General features: G+C 37.8%; 1 protein-coding gene across 2 annotated transcripts; it reads right to left on the bottom strand.

The window, feature by feature from the left end:
* Positions 1-582: 582 nt before the first annotated feature.
* zgc:92242 (uncharacterized protein LOC436899 homolog) lies at positions 583-17,702 on the bottom strand. Of its 2 annotated transcripts, none has more exons than XM_026919983.3 (6): positions 17,549-17,702; positions 14,011-14,408; positions 7,384-7,531; positions 6,149-6,239; positions 5,052-5,265; positions 583-1,037 (listed from the first exon to the last, which is right to left on the bottom strand). In XM_026919983.3, the coding sequence occupies exons 2-6, from the start codon at positions 14,186-14,188 to the stop codon at positions 877-879; spliced, it is 792 nt and encodes a 263-aa protein (XP_026775784.3). In that variant the 5' UTR covers positions 14,189-14,408; positions 17,549-17,702; the 3' UTR covers positions 583-876. The 2 variants fall into 2 exon arrangements, with proteins under 2 accessions (XP_026775784.3, XP_026775785.3); XM_026919984.3 differs by having other exon boundaries at positions 17,545-17,660.
* Positions 17,703-20,425: the final 2,723 nt, after the last annotated feature.

Here is a 20,425-nt window from a genome sequence, read left to right as displayed (position 1 = left end):
CAAAAAGTGATACTTGTGTTAACAAGAACTTATGAGCAACTTATGAATATAAGAATCATTTCTGAAATCATTATAGGTTTATCTTAAAGTCTATTGTATCGACTTTAAGTTATTAACTGTCCATTGACTGAGACTTGAGTGCAAACTGTTCTTAGCAAATGTAATCCTAAGGCTATCCAAGGAAGAACATCTATAGCCATCAAATAAAATACATATTATGGGCTGCTAAAGAAGTACATATATCTGAACCTTCAAATGTTATTTTGTTACTTATTTTTCCACTTGCACTGCAAAATTGGATTGTTTAATATGAGGGACTGCACCTTGAAAAGCAGAATGCATTTTTGTTCCCCTCTGCTGTGGTGGCTATAGACTGAAACATGCAACTTTGAAACCCAACAAGTTTTATTTGCAAATTTGATACAGTGTAATCATATTTACAAAGCATATTCGATAAGACAACAAGTAGAAAACATCTAGAAACATCTTTGGCCTTTGTTTACTGGATAAAAATGGTGTATATATATATATATAAAAAAAAAGGCTTGGGGACCACAGTGGACATCACACTTTGTTTAAAAAAAAAAAAAAAAAAAAAAAAAAAAAGAGGATGTGTTGCTAAAGTCCAGGCTGTGCGTATCGACTTGCCGCAGTGGAGTGATTGAAAGGGTTCTGATATCATATACAGAAGATCAGGTTTTATTTCTACCTCTTTGACACCATTGTCTGCTTTATATCCGTACAACCAGCTGAAGGAAGTCCCACGTGTGGTGGTGCTGGAGTCCTTTTATTTACAGGTATGCGAATGTTAAATTATCGAGAACCCATAGCTGGTGTTGATCTCAAGTGTTATATGGTTTACTCCGTGTGTGCTGTTTATCTGACCGAGGCAGCCGTCAGCAGATGAGCCGGTTTGGTGGGAATGGGTGGTTTGGTGCACGGTGAGGGGACTTTAGTGTTCGGTGTGTTAAAGTTCATCCTGAGCTGAGCCACACGACCTCCGAAGGGAGAGCCGAGTCCCTGTTCGTTTACCACTCCTGCAGAGAGAGAGAGACAGGGAGAGACAGGGAGAGAGTGTGTGTGTGTGTCAATAAAACTTGGGAAATGACATGGGTTAACCTCAACCTCAAGCTCACCCAAACATTCAATCATCTGTCCTAGTCTTGTAATGATAAGCTGTTTTTACTGGCTGTAAATCTCCTCTGCTTGTAGAAAGCTTTTATGACCAGGACACAGACCAGCTGAGGATTCAATATATACAGTTTTTCCTCCTTGGTGAACTTGTGATTAAGGATGGATAAAATAATTGATTCTTTAAATCTCTCTGTCTGTTAGCATTTGCATAAATAACTTGTATATTTCACTGAGAAATGTCATTACCAAACATTTCTACTAAATATGATTTGAACACATTTGAAACGCAAGTGTACTCTATGAAGTTAGACCTCCTTTTACTGTACGAGATCTGTTTAGCTATGTTTTCTTTAAATGACCGACTGGATTTGGTGCTACAACTTTAACTAATGATTCATAATTAGCAGTGTTGCTAGTTAGCCATCTTAGCTAGCTAACTAGCTATAGTGATAATAAGAACTCATCAAAATTGAAAAGGTGTCAGTTAGCTAGCATAACTAGCTAGTGTTGTCAGCAGACATATTGTAGCTACAGTTAGATACTCTAAAACAGGGGGAAAAAAGTAGCATTAGTCTAGTTAGCCAAGCTAATATTCATACTAGAGGACAGAGAAACTTTGAAATTGTCATACAGTCCTTGACTGTATCAATTGTTATTTAAGAGACACCAGACACCAAAAGGTAGCTGTGAGCTAACAGTTATATCAGTTTCTTTAGTTTTTTGTGCATTCCATAACTAAACAAACAGTGCCAACTAGTTTTATATTTCCTTTAATGCTAAATAAAAATGCCAATTTCTAGTGGAAGATGTGAGGTAAAAAGAAATCAACAACAACAAAAACCCCAGCTAGCTTTCTTTTGTTTGTCTATATCTCTTTGTCTTTCTGTTATATTAGCTAGTTAATTAGCTAGTTAGCTAGCTAGCTAATATAACCTGAAATTGCTAACTCAAAGAGTATGCTCAAACAGAATCCATTGGTCTGATGGAAAGTTTTTCATCATGGATAAAAAATTGGTACAAAATGATAAGGTAAGCTATAGATATGCAGGCTAAAGAAAAGTTTTGTGATTGATACTGGCAAAAAGTATAACAAAAGCTAAGCTAGAGCATCATTAATAACATCTCTGAATCAAAATCAAATAGAATAGAATGATGTGGCAAACGGATGAGAACAGGATAGAGAGACAGATGCAGTTCAGATTCAGAGGAGCAGTCGGATGAGGGGATGGACTGTATTTTTAGCTTCTCCCTGAAGGCTTAGAGCCTAGAGCTAGCTATCTCTCTTTGTCTCTCTTTCTGTCTTTCCCTCCATCTCTCTCTATCTCCGTCTCAATCACTCTTTTCATCTTCCTTTCTCTGTCACTCACCTTCTCCCTCTCTCTGTCTCTTTCTTGTGTCTCTCTCTATTTGTCTTTCTTTCCCCATCTCCCTCTCTGTCTGTTTTTCTGTGTCTCTCTCCTTGTCCCTCTCTCTGACTGTGGGTCTCTCTCTCTCTCTCTCTCTCTCTCTGTCACTTTCTCTTTGTCTCTTTCTCCATGTCTGTCTCTCTCTATTTCTGTCACTCTCACCCATGAATGGTTCGTTTTCTCCCAGCTGACACGGTGCACCCTACAGCTCTCCTTCACCCGCTACTCTCGCTTCCCTCTCCTTCTCACTTGTCTCACACACACGTTCTCTCTCTCTCTCTCTCTCTCTCCCTGTTTTATTTCTGTCTCTCTCTGGCTCTCTAGCTGTCTCAGTCTGTGTCTGCCCTTTGATCTGCACTTCTTCTTAATGTGTCTCTGTCCATTCGCCGCAGCCGTGACCCTGTGACTGTGTTAGGCTGTCGCCATGGAGACTGGGGTGTAAGTCTTTTCTTTCTTTCTCTCTTTCTTTCTCTTTCTCTCTCTCTCTCTCTCTCTCTCTCTCTCTCTCTCTCTCTCTCACACACACACACACACACACACACACACACACACACACACACACACACACACACACACACACACACACACACACACCCCAGCTGAAGTTCTCCTGATCTAAATGAAGGTAAAATTATACGAACTGGTCAAAGTAGTAAAATGTGCAGACGTGCTTTATATAAAAAGAGCCTGATACTGAAGTGACCGGGCCAGAGTTCATCCGGCAGTTCAGCAGACTTTACATTTCTGAGACTGTCTGAGTTTCTGGTTTTGTTCACTTTAATATAAAACAGCCTGATAGCTGTGTGTGAAGTCGGTACATTTAAACACAGCCAGAAAAAAATAAAATATAAATTCTACCAGTGTTTGGAGGTCAACTCTGCATTACTATTATACAAGCGAAAAATGTGTAATTTTCTACTTTACTGAAAGACAAACACACAGCTGACAGACTGTTGGTTCTATAGAGAACATTTAAGGGTTTTATGAGAGACAAACCCAAGATGCCTTTAGGCTGCTTTGCTAAGAGTGTAGATATTTGGATATTTCCTATACAACTGTATTATCATTATTACCACATTCAACTCACTGAAATGTCATTAAATATAATATACAATAAAATTATATAAACAAACAAACAATGCTAATTAATTTCAAAGACTTCAGATATTTTCCAAAAAAATAATTCAGATATTCAAATAATAATTCAGATATTTTCCAGTTTTCTAGTGTGGTGTTTTGTACATTACAAAACTTGTGAATTTTATTAAATTTTATTTAATCCAATTCAAGTTTCATTGTATTAAATTTGAATATTTTAATGTTGCCAGTAATACTGTTACACTGTGTTACTCTGCAAACCCTTTTCATATTTTTTTCTTTCTTTTTTTTTGATTCTTTATATGTGTGTATAATCAGTAGATACCAGTTTCCTTGTGTGACAGTAAAATTATTAAAAAGGAAACAGGAAACTACGGGAATATTTCGGGAGAGTACGCACTGTGGTGTCTCCTAGGGCCACAGCCGTGGGCCGTGATCAGTTGCACAACATTGCAGATAGAGCTAAAATTGACCGAGCAGACAGACGAACTCAACTAACTAGGGACTGACCGTGTGAGCTCTATTAAAGGAAGCACCGTCTACAGTGTTAGAGCAGAATTAGACCCAGCTGAGGAAAACGAATGCAAGATGCAGTTATAACCTGCTCTGAGATCAGTTGTGTCTCTAATGATTTAGATTACAGGTAGGTAGAGTGCTTCTCATTCACAGCCCTGCTTCATTGCACATCATTTAGATCATCAGCTTATTATCCTTTTATTGAGGTTTATTTAGGGAAATTGTAATAGGGAGACTATGAAGTGCAGAAGTTCTCCAATAGCAAAAGTGGGTTTAAAGTAGCTGGTTTAATCTCACTGTGGGAAAAAAAAAAAAAAAAAAAAAAGACAGCTAGAACTGATTTCTAAGATACAGTTCCACTATATGTCCACTAGATGGCACTCATTTCTTGATACACATGAATAAATTACCAGCTCCACACCACAGCACAAAGCTGTTTACTTCACATACTTAAGTGTATAATGTGGCCTCTTAGTTCAAACACATTCATTTAAAAAATGTCATCATCATTATTGTAATATTTCAGCTATTAATTTTAGTCTAACTCTGGTAATGCTATGGTGCACTATGAAACGTGTGTGTTTGTGTGTAGGTTAGAGATATGCATTGTTTAAAAATCTTACCCCTGAAGGAATTCTTCCTAATTCCAACCACCTGCGATATTTAGCACCCTAATTACTTCTATTTTGCAAAAATATTCAACAAAATTAGTCATTTTATCCACCATGACCTCGTTAATGAACAAGGCCTTTCTTTGTCTCGTAAGCATCATATCTGACCATCCCCTCTTGCTCGCGTGTGAGTTTTTTGCCCCCCCATTCCTGATGCACATGTTTAATTTGGGGGTAAAGTTAAAGCTTAAACGTTTAACTTTGCATTCATTTTGCACTTGTTTACCTCTTTCCTGTGTGTCTTGCTCCACGGCGCTTTTCTGCAAGCCGAACTGGTTCAGTCTCGCCACTACAAACGGCTCTCTGTCCGTCCTGTATGAGTTGGGTGTTCTCAGATTTGAAGAGTCGTCCTTTTGGTTCTTCAGCTCCTCTGTGGAGTGACTGTTGTTGTGTTTCTGGATGTCTGGAAGAGTGTTGGAGTGGTTCATCTCCTCTGCTTTCTGTAAATGTAATCGTATACAGGAAATAAGCACACACAGAGCCTGGGTACAGTCAGTATAAAGACGAAGTATAGACCACGTACAGCTCAAACACATGACTGAAACAAGTGTAGATACAAATGATTTCTGTCAGTTGGTTTATTTTATGTGTCTGGCTTGGCAGTATAGTGATTATGATATTGATATTTTGATAAATTATGTCATGGTGCACACTTAGTACTTCTAGAACACTGACTGATTCAATTGTTACTTAAAAAATGGATGTTAAAGTCTATATTTCTGTCTTCTTTCCTTCCTCCATCATTAAAATAGATTTTTAATAAACTTTAAATGAATAAATACATCACTGAAAAAACAGTATTTTGATGTTACACAATGTTTGGCAGGCAGTTTGGTAGTATGCATTTTACATCATGAATAACGTTTCACTTATTGTTACATTTTTGCCATATTGTCAGCCCCTAATTTGTGCATAAACAGGAGTGTATGTGTGTATTTGTGCAATTTTAGGGTACTCAAGGAAGCCATATGTGCCAAGCTCACACAGTGTATAAGCACGTTAAACGTAATCTCAGCTTTGTGCAGAGGCTACAGAGAGTCGGATGTTGTAATTTTGTACACTTTTCTGGACACAAGCTTCAGAATCTTGATCTACAACTAATATCCCTTTCATGTCATACAGTCAAATGACTCTCAATATGTTTATGAATTAGAATGCCATACCACATGTTAATAATAAATGATTATCTAAAATGTTTGGCGAACATGGGAATAGCATATTTACTAAACAGAATTGCTAACAAAAAAGCCACAAGGGTGAAATATAGATGAAATTGAATTAAACTATCTTGAACTGGTGTACTTGTACATGGCTCATACTCACGTTGAGCAGTAGCTCTATCCCGGGCTTACTGCTGTCCTGCTGGATCACTCGGTTGCCCAGGCTGCTCTTGAGATGTCCAGGATTCTGAGGTCTGTTCAGAGAAAAACACTGCTGTGAGAGTTTATCACTATTTATGCCATTTTCCTCTTCCCCAAATGTGTTTGATCAACCAGGACCTGTCTGGTGTGTTCTAGTTTTGTACTGTAGCTACAGGCTACTGTGGTTAACAAATTAAGGTAGTCTCTCTCACCTAAAATCTTTTCAGTAAATATCTGCCCCTAAATCCAATTCTTCAGACATGCTGATATGTTTTATTGTAAGACTCTGTATAAACAAGAGCCAAACTTGCTGTTATGTTATAGGACAGACATCTTGGACAACTAATAAATCTTTTTTTTTTCCTTAGGGTAATCTTTAGAATTTGCATCAGTCATTAATTACTGTTTTTATTTTGGCTCTTAATTTTTTTTAATAACATAGTTTGATCCATTATTATATGGACTGCTATTATGAAAGATAGTTTTGCACTTTAGAGCTTTATTTAGCACTTTGATTTGTCCAGCCAGCACCATTATGAAAGTAAGATTGGAATGAAACCGTATAATTTTCATGCATATTATTCATTTTCTGTTAAATGAACAACCTTTGGACACAAATACAGACCATCTGTTTTATTTTGTAAAATTACTACACTATGTTTAAATAAAACTTACATAATGTCATTTGAAGAAATTATGTGAACATATGGACATTATATTCATAGAAATATGATAAAAGAAGACTTCTAATACTTGCTACTACCTTAGGCTCTTAGCTCCAGCACAAGAAGAAAGAAGGAAATTTCATGTCTTGGCATGGGGTAAGAGGATCATTGTATTGTAGATTTTATTTATTACTTTAAATTGTATGCATATGTTAAAACCTGCTTGATTCTTGATAAATTCTACAATAAAACACTGGATAGTAGAAGTCAATGAACCGCCTTTTTCATTCTCCACAATTCACTGGAATGAAAACAATCCTTCAGCTGCCATTCAGACTCTAACATCTGAATTACATGCCATTTACTTGAGTAGGTTTATCCTGTTACTTTCTTGAGACTGGAGTCATTGACGTGAACAATGACCTTTACAGGACTAGAATAACCTCATCATCACTATTGTACACCTCCTTTTCAGGAGAGGTGTAGCCTGTTGTTTTCCTGACCTCTGTTTTACCTCTGAGGGACTGCGTACCTGTTGGTGTTGTTGAGGTTGTTCTCATTTTGTTCCCTGAGTTCAGACAGGAGAAGTTTGGAAGATTTGAACTCATCTGTCTCTCCGATAACACACACGTGCACATCTCCATCTCGTCCCAGGAGCCAACTCACTTTCTTAAAAGAGACTAAAAAAAAAGACAGAATTACTTCATTACCTCATTACATCAGATACACACCTTCACGTCACACCTCATAGACGTCAGAGCTGCATGATGAATTTGTGACGTCTATGCTTTTTTTTTTTTTTTTTTTTAAATAACTTGAAACATGTAGCATATGAAAATAAGTAGCATATGAAAAATGTATGTGGTAGCTAAAGAATAGAAATGATTAAGTACTAAAAATGTGACAATAAAAAAAAAAGCAGACAAGAGTACTTATGATGTGTCATTCACAAATGAGTCGGCTCTTTTACTGAACGCTGATTGAGAGTCGACTCGTGAAAGGTGAGTGTGTGTGAGTGGTGTGTATGGGAGGGATAAGAAGAATAATCACTGATCAAAATATCACAATCTCAGTTTAGAAGGAAAAATGGCAATGAGTAGTTTGGAAAATGGAAGAGTCGACTCTTATTGGTGAGCCAAATGAACTGACTCACTGAAAAGAGTCAGAATTCCCATCACTAAAAGGTAAAGTACAGAGTCAACAGCAGAGGGCGGTGTGATGCAACAAACAATCGTATTGTCTCTGAAACTGTGTTGCCAATTTGGCAAATTCCAATTACATGGCTTTTTGATAGTCACTACAACTGTTTTGTGACAAATAAATATATTTTTTATTTAAAACAACAACAAAACACCACCTACATTGGTCCAATAGCTTGAACACCCATGTTCTACTGTACATGTATTTGTTGATCCCCTTTACAAAGTTTTTTCCCCAATCAATCTAACTTTAACTTGTATTCAACCAATCATTTACAGCATTTAGCAGATGCCCTTATCTAGAGCGATTTACACTTATTTCATTTATACAGCTGAGCAGTTGAGGGTTAAGGGCCTTGCTCAAGGGCCCAGGAGAAGCAGCTTGGCAGTACTGGGATTTGAACTCACAACCTTTCAATCAGACAGCCACCGTCTTGACCACTGAGCTACCACTGCCCTGTCACCGAATATTGCTGAATGGTGAATGCGCAGTACAAAATGGCAGAGAAAACAACCTCACTGGTTACTTTATTAAGTACTTAAACCATATAGCTTATTTTGCAGGTGTATAATTAGAGGTTGAGGATAAGTAGAGGATAATCCTGGCCTGGAACGATACAGAGCGCTGGGGCTGGCGACTCCAAGGGCCCCCTCCATCATAACTAGTTTTAAGCTATATTGATGCTAGATGAGCTCAGGCAAGTATGGATTCATTTACATACATAGGTTTTCATATTAGAAGTCTTTTTATTTTATTTTATTTTATTTTATTTTTTTAAATGAGACTTTTGTGGGTGGTTATGGGGATTTTCAGTGGGAGGGGTTTAGCAACTGCATATTTCCACTGTGGATCTAAGGACAGTAAGTCATCCAGCTCGACTACACAGTTCATAGCTCAGGTTTCATATTTGGAAAATACTTTCACTTCTGATTTGTAAAGGTGATAATACCTGGAAATTAGGGTCCTTCTTCAAAATGCACACAAGTTCAAGCACTCCTTCACCCACATCTTTATTTATATTTACAGTCATGCCTATTGAACCTGATCTATTCTACTTAGGGATACTGTAATGTTATAGTAATATTGCTATGGTGCTGTAATATTTTAGGCTTCTGCTGCCTGTAAGGTGAACTGGAATTGCAATGAAAACACTGACAAGCATTCGTCTTCACCCAATCAACCCCGCCAACTTTGTCCTTTTTCCTTAAAAGGCAACAAAACGTATACAGAGCTAAAACTGGGGGTGGAGCCTGTTTCTGGGCCAGAAAAAAAATGTAAACAGAAGACAAAACAAGAAATCAGGCAGCTCTTATTCCAAGTCACAGGTACATTTCAAATGATGAGTACTATAGGCCTAGATATATGTAAAATGTACAAATTGCACATGTTATATTATCGTAATTTTATTTTTCATTACTTAATGTTATTTTCTGAGAATGGTGGCTGAACTGCAGACTTAACAGGAGTGGCACTTTTTTTTTTTAAATAATTATGAGTATCATAGGTCTAGAGAATATTTAAAACTTAAAAACAGGACATTTAATGTTTTATTTTGACTACACACCCTTAAGATGTTCTATGTTGAATATGTGAATACATGAGGTAGCTAAAAAATATTATATCACTCTATACATGTATGTGAAGAAGAAACTAACTGGCTCTAACATTCCAAGTTTTTATAAGATTTCTTTAAATTCTGAGTATTATAGGATTAGGGACACTTTAAATTTACAAACAGCACCTTTAATGTTATTTTTTTATTATTTATTGTTAGTTATGTAATGATTTTTGACCCTGGTTAAAATTAAAAAGGTACCCAAGCTCACTAAACAGTATTGTATTACTCTGTTTGTGTATGTAAAAGTATAACAATACAACTGAATTGGATTTTCAACACACATAGGCTTCTTTCACCACCCCATAATTGCATGTAATCTACATGTTTCCCTTCAATAGTGCTCAGGTTATCCTCCTCTTTATTCCAGTGTCATGTAACCGTATCATATTGCGCACAAAGTAACGTCAGCGTCTGAACCCATGTCACATGATTAATGATCATTACCACGGTCGAGTTTACATAACAAAGCTCTAAAGGGAAAAATACCTTTCAGGGACAGCATGTAGCTTAACGAAACACAAAACAAAACAAAGCAGCATTCCATGATAGGAGTCCGGGTTTATAGAGGGACGGGCAGTGAGCGCTCAGCAGTCACGTCAGGGAAAATTCAGCAAGTTGGAGAGTTTTATGACGAGAAGTATTATTGTTACTAAAGAAACCCAGTACTCCAGGTGACATAGGCATTCCAGGAAGAAATAGAGATAAAGACAGATGGATATGAGCAAGGAGGAAAAAAAAAAAAAGAGAAGAATGCATGACATTAATTCTGTGCCACCATTTGAGACACAATATTCATAACTCCATAATCTTCAACAAGAATTAATCCACTTTCAAATATTCCAGCTCATCTCCTCCAGACCTCACGCAGATCACCATGCTCCTAATTATCATGATGTGTATGGCAGGACATTCGTAACAACTAAATGCGACCGATGCCAATGCAAAAGAACATACATGCAAACAATTTGTCAAAACACAAATGCAAATCTTTAGACGGGCAAGAAATTCACTGGAGCAGAAAGAACACCTACAAAAATATGTGCCATGAAAACAAATCAGCAAAGCTGAAAAACATCTACTGGAAACTGTGCGATAAATACAGGTGTAGGATTTCAAATGCTAACTATGCTGCTTTGTTCTGAATGCACACCAATTATAGGGCATCTCTGCCATATAGTTACACTCACTGATCATTTTATCAAGTACATCTGCCACATAGGATAAGTAGAGGAGCCAGTATTGGCCCTTTTGGATTGGAGCTTGATGTAATTTTACGACTTCAAGTACTCAGGTACTAAGAGGATGTCTGTATCAAATAGCAGTCCATAATCAGAGCTCTGATATTGGTATTGTATCCAAATGGGAAAAAACGGTCACTCCTACTTCAGAGTACACTATAACGGTGGGTTTAACTGAAAAAATGGCCAATGAGTGTATCTATAAATTAGATGTACCAAATATACTGGCAACTCAGTGTATAGAGTTATAAAAAACCTTTAAAAAATCTTTACTATGCAAATTCCTAAAAAAAAAAAAAAAAAAAAAAAAAAAAAAAAACACTGCATGGCCTAAGGGTCATGAAGGAGACGATCTGCATTTTTCATTCCATTTAATTCAGCATTTTTGAAAGGCCATAGCAGAGTTAGATTTGTTTTTCAGCCATCCATATCACTGAATAGTCTTGTTCTAGTCAGTCAAGGTCATACAACATATTCTTGATTAGTTTTGCCTCAGTTTTTTTCCTTAGTTTGGCTCCTGTTAGGAGGAACTAATGGGTAGAACTCGGATGAACTTTTTTAAAAAAAAAAAAAAAACCAAAAAAAAAAATCACAACATCAAGTCATGCAGACTTACTGTTTTATAGAAAACAGTCAATTTCAATTTGCTCATTTAATTCTTTTTTGACACTGTTGTTGTTTGCTTTCATGCTTTCTATTTTGTATTATCTGTTTACTGATGTTTGTTGTGCTTCATAGGTTTCCACAGTGCAGCTACTTTCAGATTCATGTCAGTGCTTAGGTCACATTACTATGCATGTGCCTACCATTACAATTTGGCAATTTGTAAACACACAAGCAGTGCGTGTAAAGAGCAGGGCCGCTGTGCTTTTGGATAATGAGGGCATGTTCACATGTATGAGCTGTCTGTCGTCAATCGGGTCAGTGGGTTTAAACACACAGAACTCGTTTATGTGTTTGAACACTTGAGCAGCTATTATTGTATTTCACCCTGAGGCATAAAGACATGGTACATAACGTCCAGACAGAGAGAGAGAGAAAATGGGAGACCACTTTGTGGGTAACCTTTCTTACACTTTTGCAAATAGAGAGATCTCCTAGATTTATTTTGAACATATATGACAACACACAAAACAGCAAAGTGTTCCATGCTAAAACTTTATGATGTAATTGTGGAGAACATTGCCATGTTTGGACTTGTAGGTCTAATGGATATTTTTTTTTTTTTTTTTTTTTTTTTTAAAAAGGGGCTCACCTGTTGCGGAATAGGACAGGTGCAAACTCCAGTTTCGCACTACTGTGTACACAACTCATCAGCCAACCGAAACATCAGCAGTGTGTTGAACCAGGTCAGATTTCATACCTAATGCTGAGTCAATGTCTGCTCAGACCACTGATGCAGTGCTGACGCATAGAATGAACTAAGAAAAGCATGCTTTACAGACAGACTCGGACTAATAATAAAAATAAAAAGACGGATATAAAGAGCACTATATTCAGCAACGCACCCAATGACAAAGTGTGAGCTCAACAGTACTACAGAGAGGAAAAGCCTCAACCCAAGCTTTGTCCAATAGAAAAGCCACAAGACCCAAACCACATGATTATATAAAAAACACAAAGGATCCATTTGTTGTGACACTTTTAGACCACAAGTCACTAACTGCACTTAGTTCTATAGATAGGGACATTCAACAGCTTCCAAATAAGAAATTGGCTGGGCAGAGAATGTGGACATGCCAGATTCCTTAGATTATACAGGTCTAACATGGTATATGTTTTCTTTCCTGAGGAACATGTCCCCAAAGTCCCCCAAGATATTCTGCAGGCGAGATGCCTCGCATTCCACACATCCTCATCTACTCAGTTGTTGTGTTCCCTACGGTGTGTACTCCAGGCTAAATTCAAACAGTACCCTCTCTTGAAATAAATATTAGAACATTTCAAACCTGTAAGGTGAACCAGGTGCCAAAAACTAATGTTATTCGATGCTATTTATCTACGGTTTGGCATGCAAGTAGACTGTGAGAGACAGAGCGTGAGAGAGTTATGAAAAGCTTGAATGGAATTTGAAAGGAGTTTGGTTACAGTATAAAAACCAAGGATGGTATGCAAGTAGGGGGAAAAAATAAATAATTTAGTAAGAGGTTTGGTATTGTCTAATTAATCTCATGTTGTAATGTTACATGATGAAAAATGATTGCAATTTCAGGGAAATGATAAAATGCCCTGTTTTCACGTAATCACACGCGAAAAACAAGTTCTTATGTGAAATATATGTGATTTATTTTTCTTTTTGTTAGGTTGAGAGAATCCAAAAGCTGTTTCAAAGTATACCTAAAAGTTGATGGCATTTTAATGCAAGATATTCAAGAGAATTTATATAATATTTAGAAAGTCTTTGCTGTTATTATCTTTACATACATTACATGACCATTTCTTTTACTCAAGATAATGAAGGAATGTCTATGAAACCTATCAAACTAAACATTTGGTTCATTTTGCCCTAACGGTATACAAAACCTCAAGCACTCAGCCATATGTAAGTCATAGAAAATGTCCGGGAAAACAGTTTCCTGGAAAAAAAAAAAAAAAAAAAAAAAAAAAGGGACAGGATTTGTTTAGAGAGTTTCAGAGCAGCTACAGCTGAAGAATGTCTGAGAGCAGCTAATGAATCTCAAAATTCACATACTGAGGTCAGTATGGTATTGCAGTGCAAAAAAAAGTCTCAGATTTCCTGTTAGATCATACTGGATGTGAAGAGATAAGCACTCAGTGACGCACAGCTTTATATCTGATGTAGCAGGTGATGTTCTGATGTGCCTTAATATGTTTTGCTTTGGGTAAGATCATAATTATGTCTCCTATCCTTTGCTGCTGTAACAATGCAAATTTCTTATCTTATAATAGGTTTAATCATGCTCTAGGATCTAATGTTGTAGGATAAGCAGTGAATCCAAAATACAAGAACGTTATCTCAGTGACCCCATTTTGAACATTATCTAAAGCAAAGCTGATGTTTGGAAGGCTGTACTTCAGGACGACTGAGAGTGATACACATAACAGACATCCTGTTGTTTGTTATATTGTGAGAAATCCTTACCTTTCTTTGGCCTGGGCTTCTCTCTCCTGCCTTCCGTCTCTTCCTTCTCCTCCCTCTCCTTCCAGCGGCGCACTTGCTCTTCTCTCATCTTCAGAAAGAGCGTCTTCTTCTGCTCCTCGTTCAGTGCCTCCAGGATGTCCGGGTCGACGTACATGTTTGTGAGAATTTGCTGCAGCATGTTGGAGTGTGTGTGGGGCCTGGTACAAAGTGTTGGGAAACAGGAGAGTGTGTGTTTGCAGGTAAACAGGAAGCACTCCTACAAATGTGATTGTTCAGTTTTTTCCTCTTCCTTTTCCTCTTCTCAGGAGAGAATTACCCCTATCCTCCTGCAGCTGGCTCCAACTGTTTCGGCTCTGCTCATTCCTGGCACACACATTCACCGTGTATTTGTGTGTTTTCTAAAAAAAAAAAAACAGCGAGAAAAACAAGAGGGGGAAGAGGAATCAATTACATCGCTGGTGTTATTTGGCAGGATTCCATTTCTTTTTCCCTTAGTTTAACTCATGATGGAACAGCTTAATTAAAAATGGCATCTTTGTGGACAAATGCCACAGATTAGCATTATCATGTTACCATGAATCAAATCCTGATCAGGGTCATGGTGGATCCTGGGAACACTGTGTGTAAAGTAGGAATACACCTTGGATGGCACCATGCACACACATCCACAATGATGGGCAATTTAGAATCACCAATCCACTTACCAGGAAGTTACTGCGAGGTAGGAATCAACCAGATGAAACCCACTTGAGCTCAGGATTGAACCTGGGGACAGGCTGCACCACTTTGCCGTTCCACCGTGAGTTGACCAAAGCAACCAGCCCATTTATAAATCAACCCAACAGCAAACCACCAAACATCCAACTTACACCCTTAGTACACAGCTTTGAAAGTCTAACATCATCACTACCAATGCAAAATGTAGTGTAATATTTGAAAGTACCCTAACACCAAGGCTGTTTTTAGCTATAAACTGTAGGACTGCTTTTTTAAGGCCCCCAAACCACTGAGGGCCCTGCAAGTAACCAGGGTACTTTAATCTTTAATAGGAACACCTCTACCCATGCTCATTCACGCAGTTATCCAATCAGCCAATCATATGTCAGCAGTGCAATGCATAAAATCCTGCACATGCAGGTCAAGAGCTTCGGTTAATGTTCACATGAAACATCAGAATGAGGAAAATATGTGACCTGAGTGACTTTGACCCTGGCATGGTTGTTGGTGCCAGGTGGCTTGGTTTTAGTATTTCAGAAACAGCTGACCTCCTGGGAGTTTCACACACAACATTCTCTACTATTTACACAGAATAGTGAGAAAAACAAAAATTCAGTGAGTGGTAGTTCTGTGAGCAGAAATGCCTTGTTGATATGAGAGGTCAGAGGAGAATGGTGAGACTGGTTCAAGCTAACAAGAACCCTACAGTAACTCACATAACCACTCTTTACAACCATGGTGAGCAGAAAAGGATCTCGGAACACCCAACATGCTTAACCTTGAGGTGGATGGGCTACAGCAGCAGCAGACCGCATTGGCTTCCACTCCTGTCAGCCAAGAACAGGAATCTAAGGCTACAGTGGGCACAGGATCACCAAAGCTGGAGAGCTGAAGACTGAAAAAGGACCAGGCAGTATAGCCCACAATATAGCCCTAATTAAGCACAAACTATGACTTAACTATATGTGCAGAAACAGTCTTATTATTGCACATATTGTTATAAATAAAGATCACAAATGTAGCCCAATTTCACAGGAAAACTGTGGATGTGGCAACTCTGAAGCTATTGTTGTGCTATTGAGGCAAAAGGTCATAACTGCTTATAGTTTGACAACTTAAAACACATAAAACCCAAAAGAAAGTGGCTAAATATTTAAATTGGGTGTTCACTTGCAGCTAAAAAAAGATCATTTTAATCAGTGTCTAATCTATTAAACAAAATGACAGCAAAACAAACAACAGTTACTCAAGTTGGAGTGTTACTCAACACTGGCTAATACTTTCTTTTGCTTTAGGAGAGCAGAATATCCGGTTATTTTCTTGCGTTCGTTGTTAGCCTGATACCTGGACTGTATAGGTGACCACTGATGAAGGGGCCATACTATTTGTTTTGTGTGTGTGTGTTTAAATATCTATGTTAGTATTGTCTCAAAGGCATCAGAGCAATGCTGAGTGACTGAATTAATATGGATTCACTGAGCAAGTTAGCTAAACCATAGATTAAACTGAATTTTGTGCACTTTAGTTAAAGTGTCCTGGGCAGCTAATTAAGCTAACTTTGTGCTTGATAGCTTGCTAACATTTTATCAGCTGTTTACTGTGTTAGACACTTAACCAACTAAAAGGGCACAGTATGAAGTTGTTGGTCAAATCTTGCCTTGTTGTGACTTGATAATTTGGAGTCTTTGGCTAAGCTGCAGACTATGTTGATTTATGTGTCTTGTTAAGATTACAGAGTAATGCTACTCAAGGATGCTAGCTATTAGATAATGATGTATGGCAAAGTTATTAGCTTGCTTTTTTTTTTTTTTTTTTTTTTTTTAGCCTAAAGTAAAGTCTGGCTTGTAAAATAATCATTCTTAAAATCCGTTCTAAAGCACTTCAGAACTTCAGGCCAGCTCTATTAGCTACAAAGGCTAAAAATAAAAGTTGCCTTTCTGTGTTTGGCTAACTGTGATTGCAGGTTAAAATGGACACTAGACAGTTTAAAACAACAACAACAACAACAACAACAACAAAAAACATGGTAAACATACATATTGCATGTACAATGTTTAAGTACTCATTTAGGGATTGTGCTGGGTTTGCGACAGTGACCTCTGTTTCATATGATCCCAGCTGCCTTTCCTGACCTCTGTGTGTGGTGACAAAAGCCAGTCTGTTTTAATACAGTCCAGTTTCTGTCCTTTCTGTCTTCTCTGTCCTCTCTCTCTCTGCCTCCCAGCTGCTGTTGAGCTTCTCTTTTCTCTCACTCAGTCACTTTATTTACTCATTGCTCATTATCCATTCATCCACTGGCTAGTTGTTGGTCTGGTTTGCACAGTTTACGGGATCCTCCTGCAGTCTCCATTTTCAGTCTTTCTGACTCTTTGTCTGATGGTCACACATATCAGAAAAGCTCCCCACGCCTTTACAGCAGCCCTCTTTTCAAAAGTAAACTTCACCATGTGTATCCTGCTCAGTCAGCTTTTCACCAAGCCAACAAAGCCACTTAAAGTGCAACACCACAACTTTTTTTTTTGCCTTACATTTACATTAACTTAACAACCTGTCTGGAACAACCATCATAAAAGCTCAATGTTTAAATCCCACAGCTAAGCAGGAAAAGCTGTGCAACATGCAGGAACATTCAGCTGAGACAACAATGGACTACAGCAAGACTGAAACATTCACAATGTTCAAGATTGCATAACAGAAAAAAGACTGAAAGGGATTTTTGTCCCACAAAAACAAAACAAAGAAAAGTAATGCTCAGAAGAAGTTAAAAGCCCAGTAACCTCATACATTTTTTGCTAAGAGAAGAAAGTAAACACATACTCACATCCAGAGTGAGAGGCACAGAGTCAACAGGAGTTAGTTGTGTGTGAGCGTACTAGTATGAGTTAGTGTGTGTTTCTCTCCCTCACGCCTTTGTATGAGTGGTGTGGTGTGGAGTGACATCACAGCATTCCTCTTTGTTTCTCCTTCCCGCCTCCTTTCTTCCACACACACACACACACACACACACACACACACACAGAGTCTCCTCCCCTACTTAGAGGTTTCTTGGCTTTCTGTTTTTACTTTACACTTTGAGCTGCATTTTAAATTTATGAAAGGTGCTATATTGAGGTTATTATTATTATTATTATTATTATTATTATTATTAAATTATGGTACAGTAGCATTGCCTCCTCACAGCTCCAGGGATCAATCCTGAGCTATTGTGTGTATGGCATTTTGCATGTTCTTCCTGTGTCTTTGTGGGTTTCCTCCTGGTTCTCTGGTTTCCTCCTACCTCCCAAAAACATGCCAATAAGAGGACTGATTCCTCTAAATTGCCCCAAGGTGTGAAGGAGTGTGTAGATAATGCCCTGCAATGGATTAGTGCCCCATTCAGGATGTATTTCTGCCTCATGTCCAGTGATCATGAGCTCCACCATGATCAAATGAATGAAAAGTAGTTGTATTGTGTATCGCTATCAGGTTCCTAAATAGCCTCTAGTCCATTCATCCCCCTATTCCTACTGTTACTGAGTCTATTTACACCCTACTTTAGTACAAAGCAATACTTTGTCTTGATTCCACTTATTCATATTGTTTTCCTCTTACTTATGTTGTATGTTACTTATATATGTTGCAGAGTCACGGTAGATCTGGAAGACAAATGATTGAATTACTTATTTTTAAAAGATATTTTATTTTATTTTAAATCATATTTGTTTAAATTAGGACAGTAGTTGTTGCTCTTGGGTTATGTTTGGATGTGTTGTATATTTTATGCCTTATAATGTCAAGCACAGGCAAAAAAACTTGCGCCTTGCCACAATTATTTCAGTGTACTCGGTGTATAACACAATGACACACTGTCTGTATCTGGTTTCAGATTTAAAACTGAAGTGGGTGTGGGCTAAACCAGAAAGGTTTTTTTTTTTTAAATTAAATATGACCCCAACCACTACACTCCAGGAAATGCTGGGAAAAAAGAACGGAAACACGAATGGCAGCACTACCAGCATGATGTGTGAATTCTGGCTCTCAGAGTTCCTCAACCTCAGCTACATCACCCGAGTTCATATCCTGCTCGCATAGTTCTTATTTTTGTTTGTACTTTCCTGCGATACTTTCTATCAAATCGTCAAGTCGTGGTTTTAGTCTCAACCAGATGCCGTATGAACAAATAATAATAATACTGTATCCCCTATTCATAACTGTATTTGTATCCATTTGGAACACATTCATTCCAAATAATGTATTGATAGCCATTCACTGTACAACATTTGTCAGATTTTTTTTTTTTGTAAATAATGTGAATAAAATATTCCAAAGCTCCAGTTTTTTTTAAAACACATAATAGGTACATTTGCCTGTGAACTATTCATAATAATTAATTATCACCCACAATAAAAGAAGGAAATTATTTTCTATTAACATTAACTGCACTCTTCCTGTAGTTACTGGATGCTTTCCAAAATACACATCAATTCCAGGAAACTGATTGCTCCAGAGGTGGTGAAACAGCCGGTAGTGTTGTTGCCTCCCTGGGTCCCTTGTTCAACCCTGAGCTCAGACTACTCTCTGGGTGGAGTTTCACATGTTCTTCCTGTGTTTGTGGGGGTTTCTTCTGGGTTCTCTGGTTTCCTCCCACTTCCTGAAAACATGCCTTTATGTGAACTGGCTATGCTAAATTACCCCAGGTGTGAAAGTGTGTGTGCTATGTAGTAGTGTCTCATCTTGGGTGCGTTCCTGCCTCACAACCCAAGTTCCTGGCACAGGCTCCAGATTCACTGTGACTAGGATAAAGTGATTATCGAAGATGAATGAATAATATTTTCTAATAATATCATTTGCCCGCACTTTGGCTTTATAACCGCTTCCAAAATTTTTCATATCCTTTTAACAGCTTGTGGATCCTCTCAGTTAAAGTAATCTGTATAACTCAGCCAGATGCATTCTTCAAATCAAGTATACAAACCAAGCGTGCCATGACAAAACTACTTCAAACTACTTTTCGATTGATTTTATGGTCTTGTAACAAGATATAACCATGTTTCACTATTCCAAAAATAGAGGTGCACTTTTTTCATTTCAGAAACCATGGGATATAGGAACTTTTGCTCATGACTGTATCCTTGATCGGTAGCTAGAGCAAGAATGCATGGATGTCTTTAAAACCATGGATGAGAAAATGTTTAATGGAAATCATTAAAACCATAGATGAGAAAATGTTTATAAAATGAAACAACTTTTCTTTTCTTTTTTTCACACAGGGCCCTGAATTAGTTCCCTGCCTCCTTATGTAACTACTTCTCACCCAACATTTTTTTCATATTCTTTTTGTCCTATATATTTTGCCTTCCTTTTCTTACAGCCCCCAGGCCATCCTCTGAAAGAACATTGAGTTCTCTGGGCAAATGGTGCTCGCTATACATTACCAAACAGCCGCTGCCTTTTAGCCTCAAGCTCTATTGATCAGGCTAAATGAGTGTCTGAAAGTAAGAATGTGTGGAGAAAGAGAAAATTTGGGGGTTGGGTCTGCAGCACGAGTAATTGGGGCTATAAAGGGCCATATTTAACTAGTCTCTAGTAGTTTGAGTGTGTTTCTCGCCTCACCTCAATTCACCCTGTCCTTTTAATCAACTATGTGATGAAAGGCAAAAGAAGACTTTATTTTGATCTGTACATACAGCATGAGCCCTTAAAGGAAAACTCAGGTGCT

The sequence above is a fragment of the Pangasianodon hypophthalmus genome, chromosome 9 (genome assembly GCF_027358585.1).
Source record: "Pangasianodon hypophthalmus isolate fPanHyp1 chromosome 9, fPanHyp1.pri, whole genome shotgun sequence".
In the NCBI taxonomy this organism is placed as follows: Eukaryota; Metazoa; Chordata; class Actinopteri; order Siluriformes; family Pangasiidae; genus Pangasianodon; species Pangasianodon hypophthalmus.
Note: the sequence above shows the minus strand (reverse complement) of the source record. Positions and strands in the feature narration are given on the sequence as shown.

Coding starts and splice junctions, on each gene's coding strand:
- zgc:92242 (XM_026919983.3), bottom strand. CDS start 14,188: ATGCTGCAGCAAATTCTCACAAACATGTACGTCGACCCGGACATCCTG. Junction 5,266..6,148: donor GGATAGAGCTACTGCTCAAC/GTGAGTATGAGC, acceptor TTACATTTACAG/AAAGCAGAGGAGATGAACCA. Junction 1,038..5,051: donor GCAAGACACACAGGAAAGAG/GTAAACAAGTGC, acceptor CTCTCTCTGCAG/GAGTGGTAAACGAACAGGGA.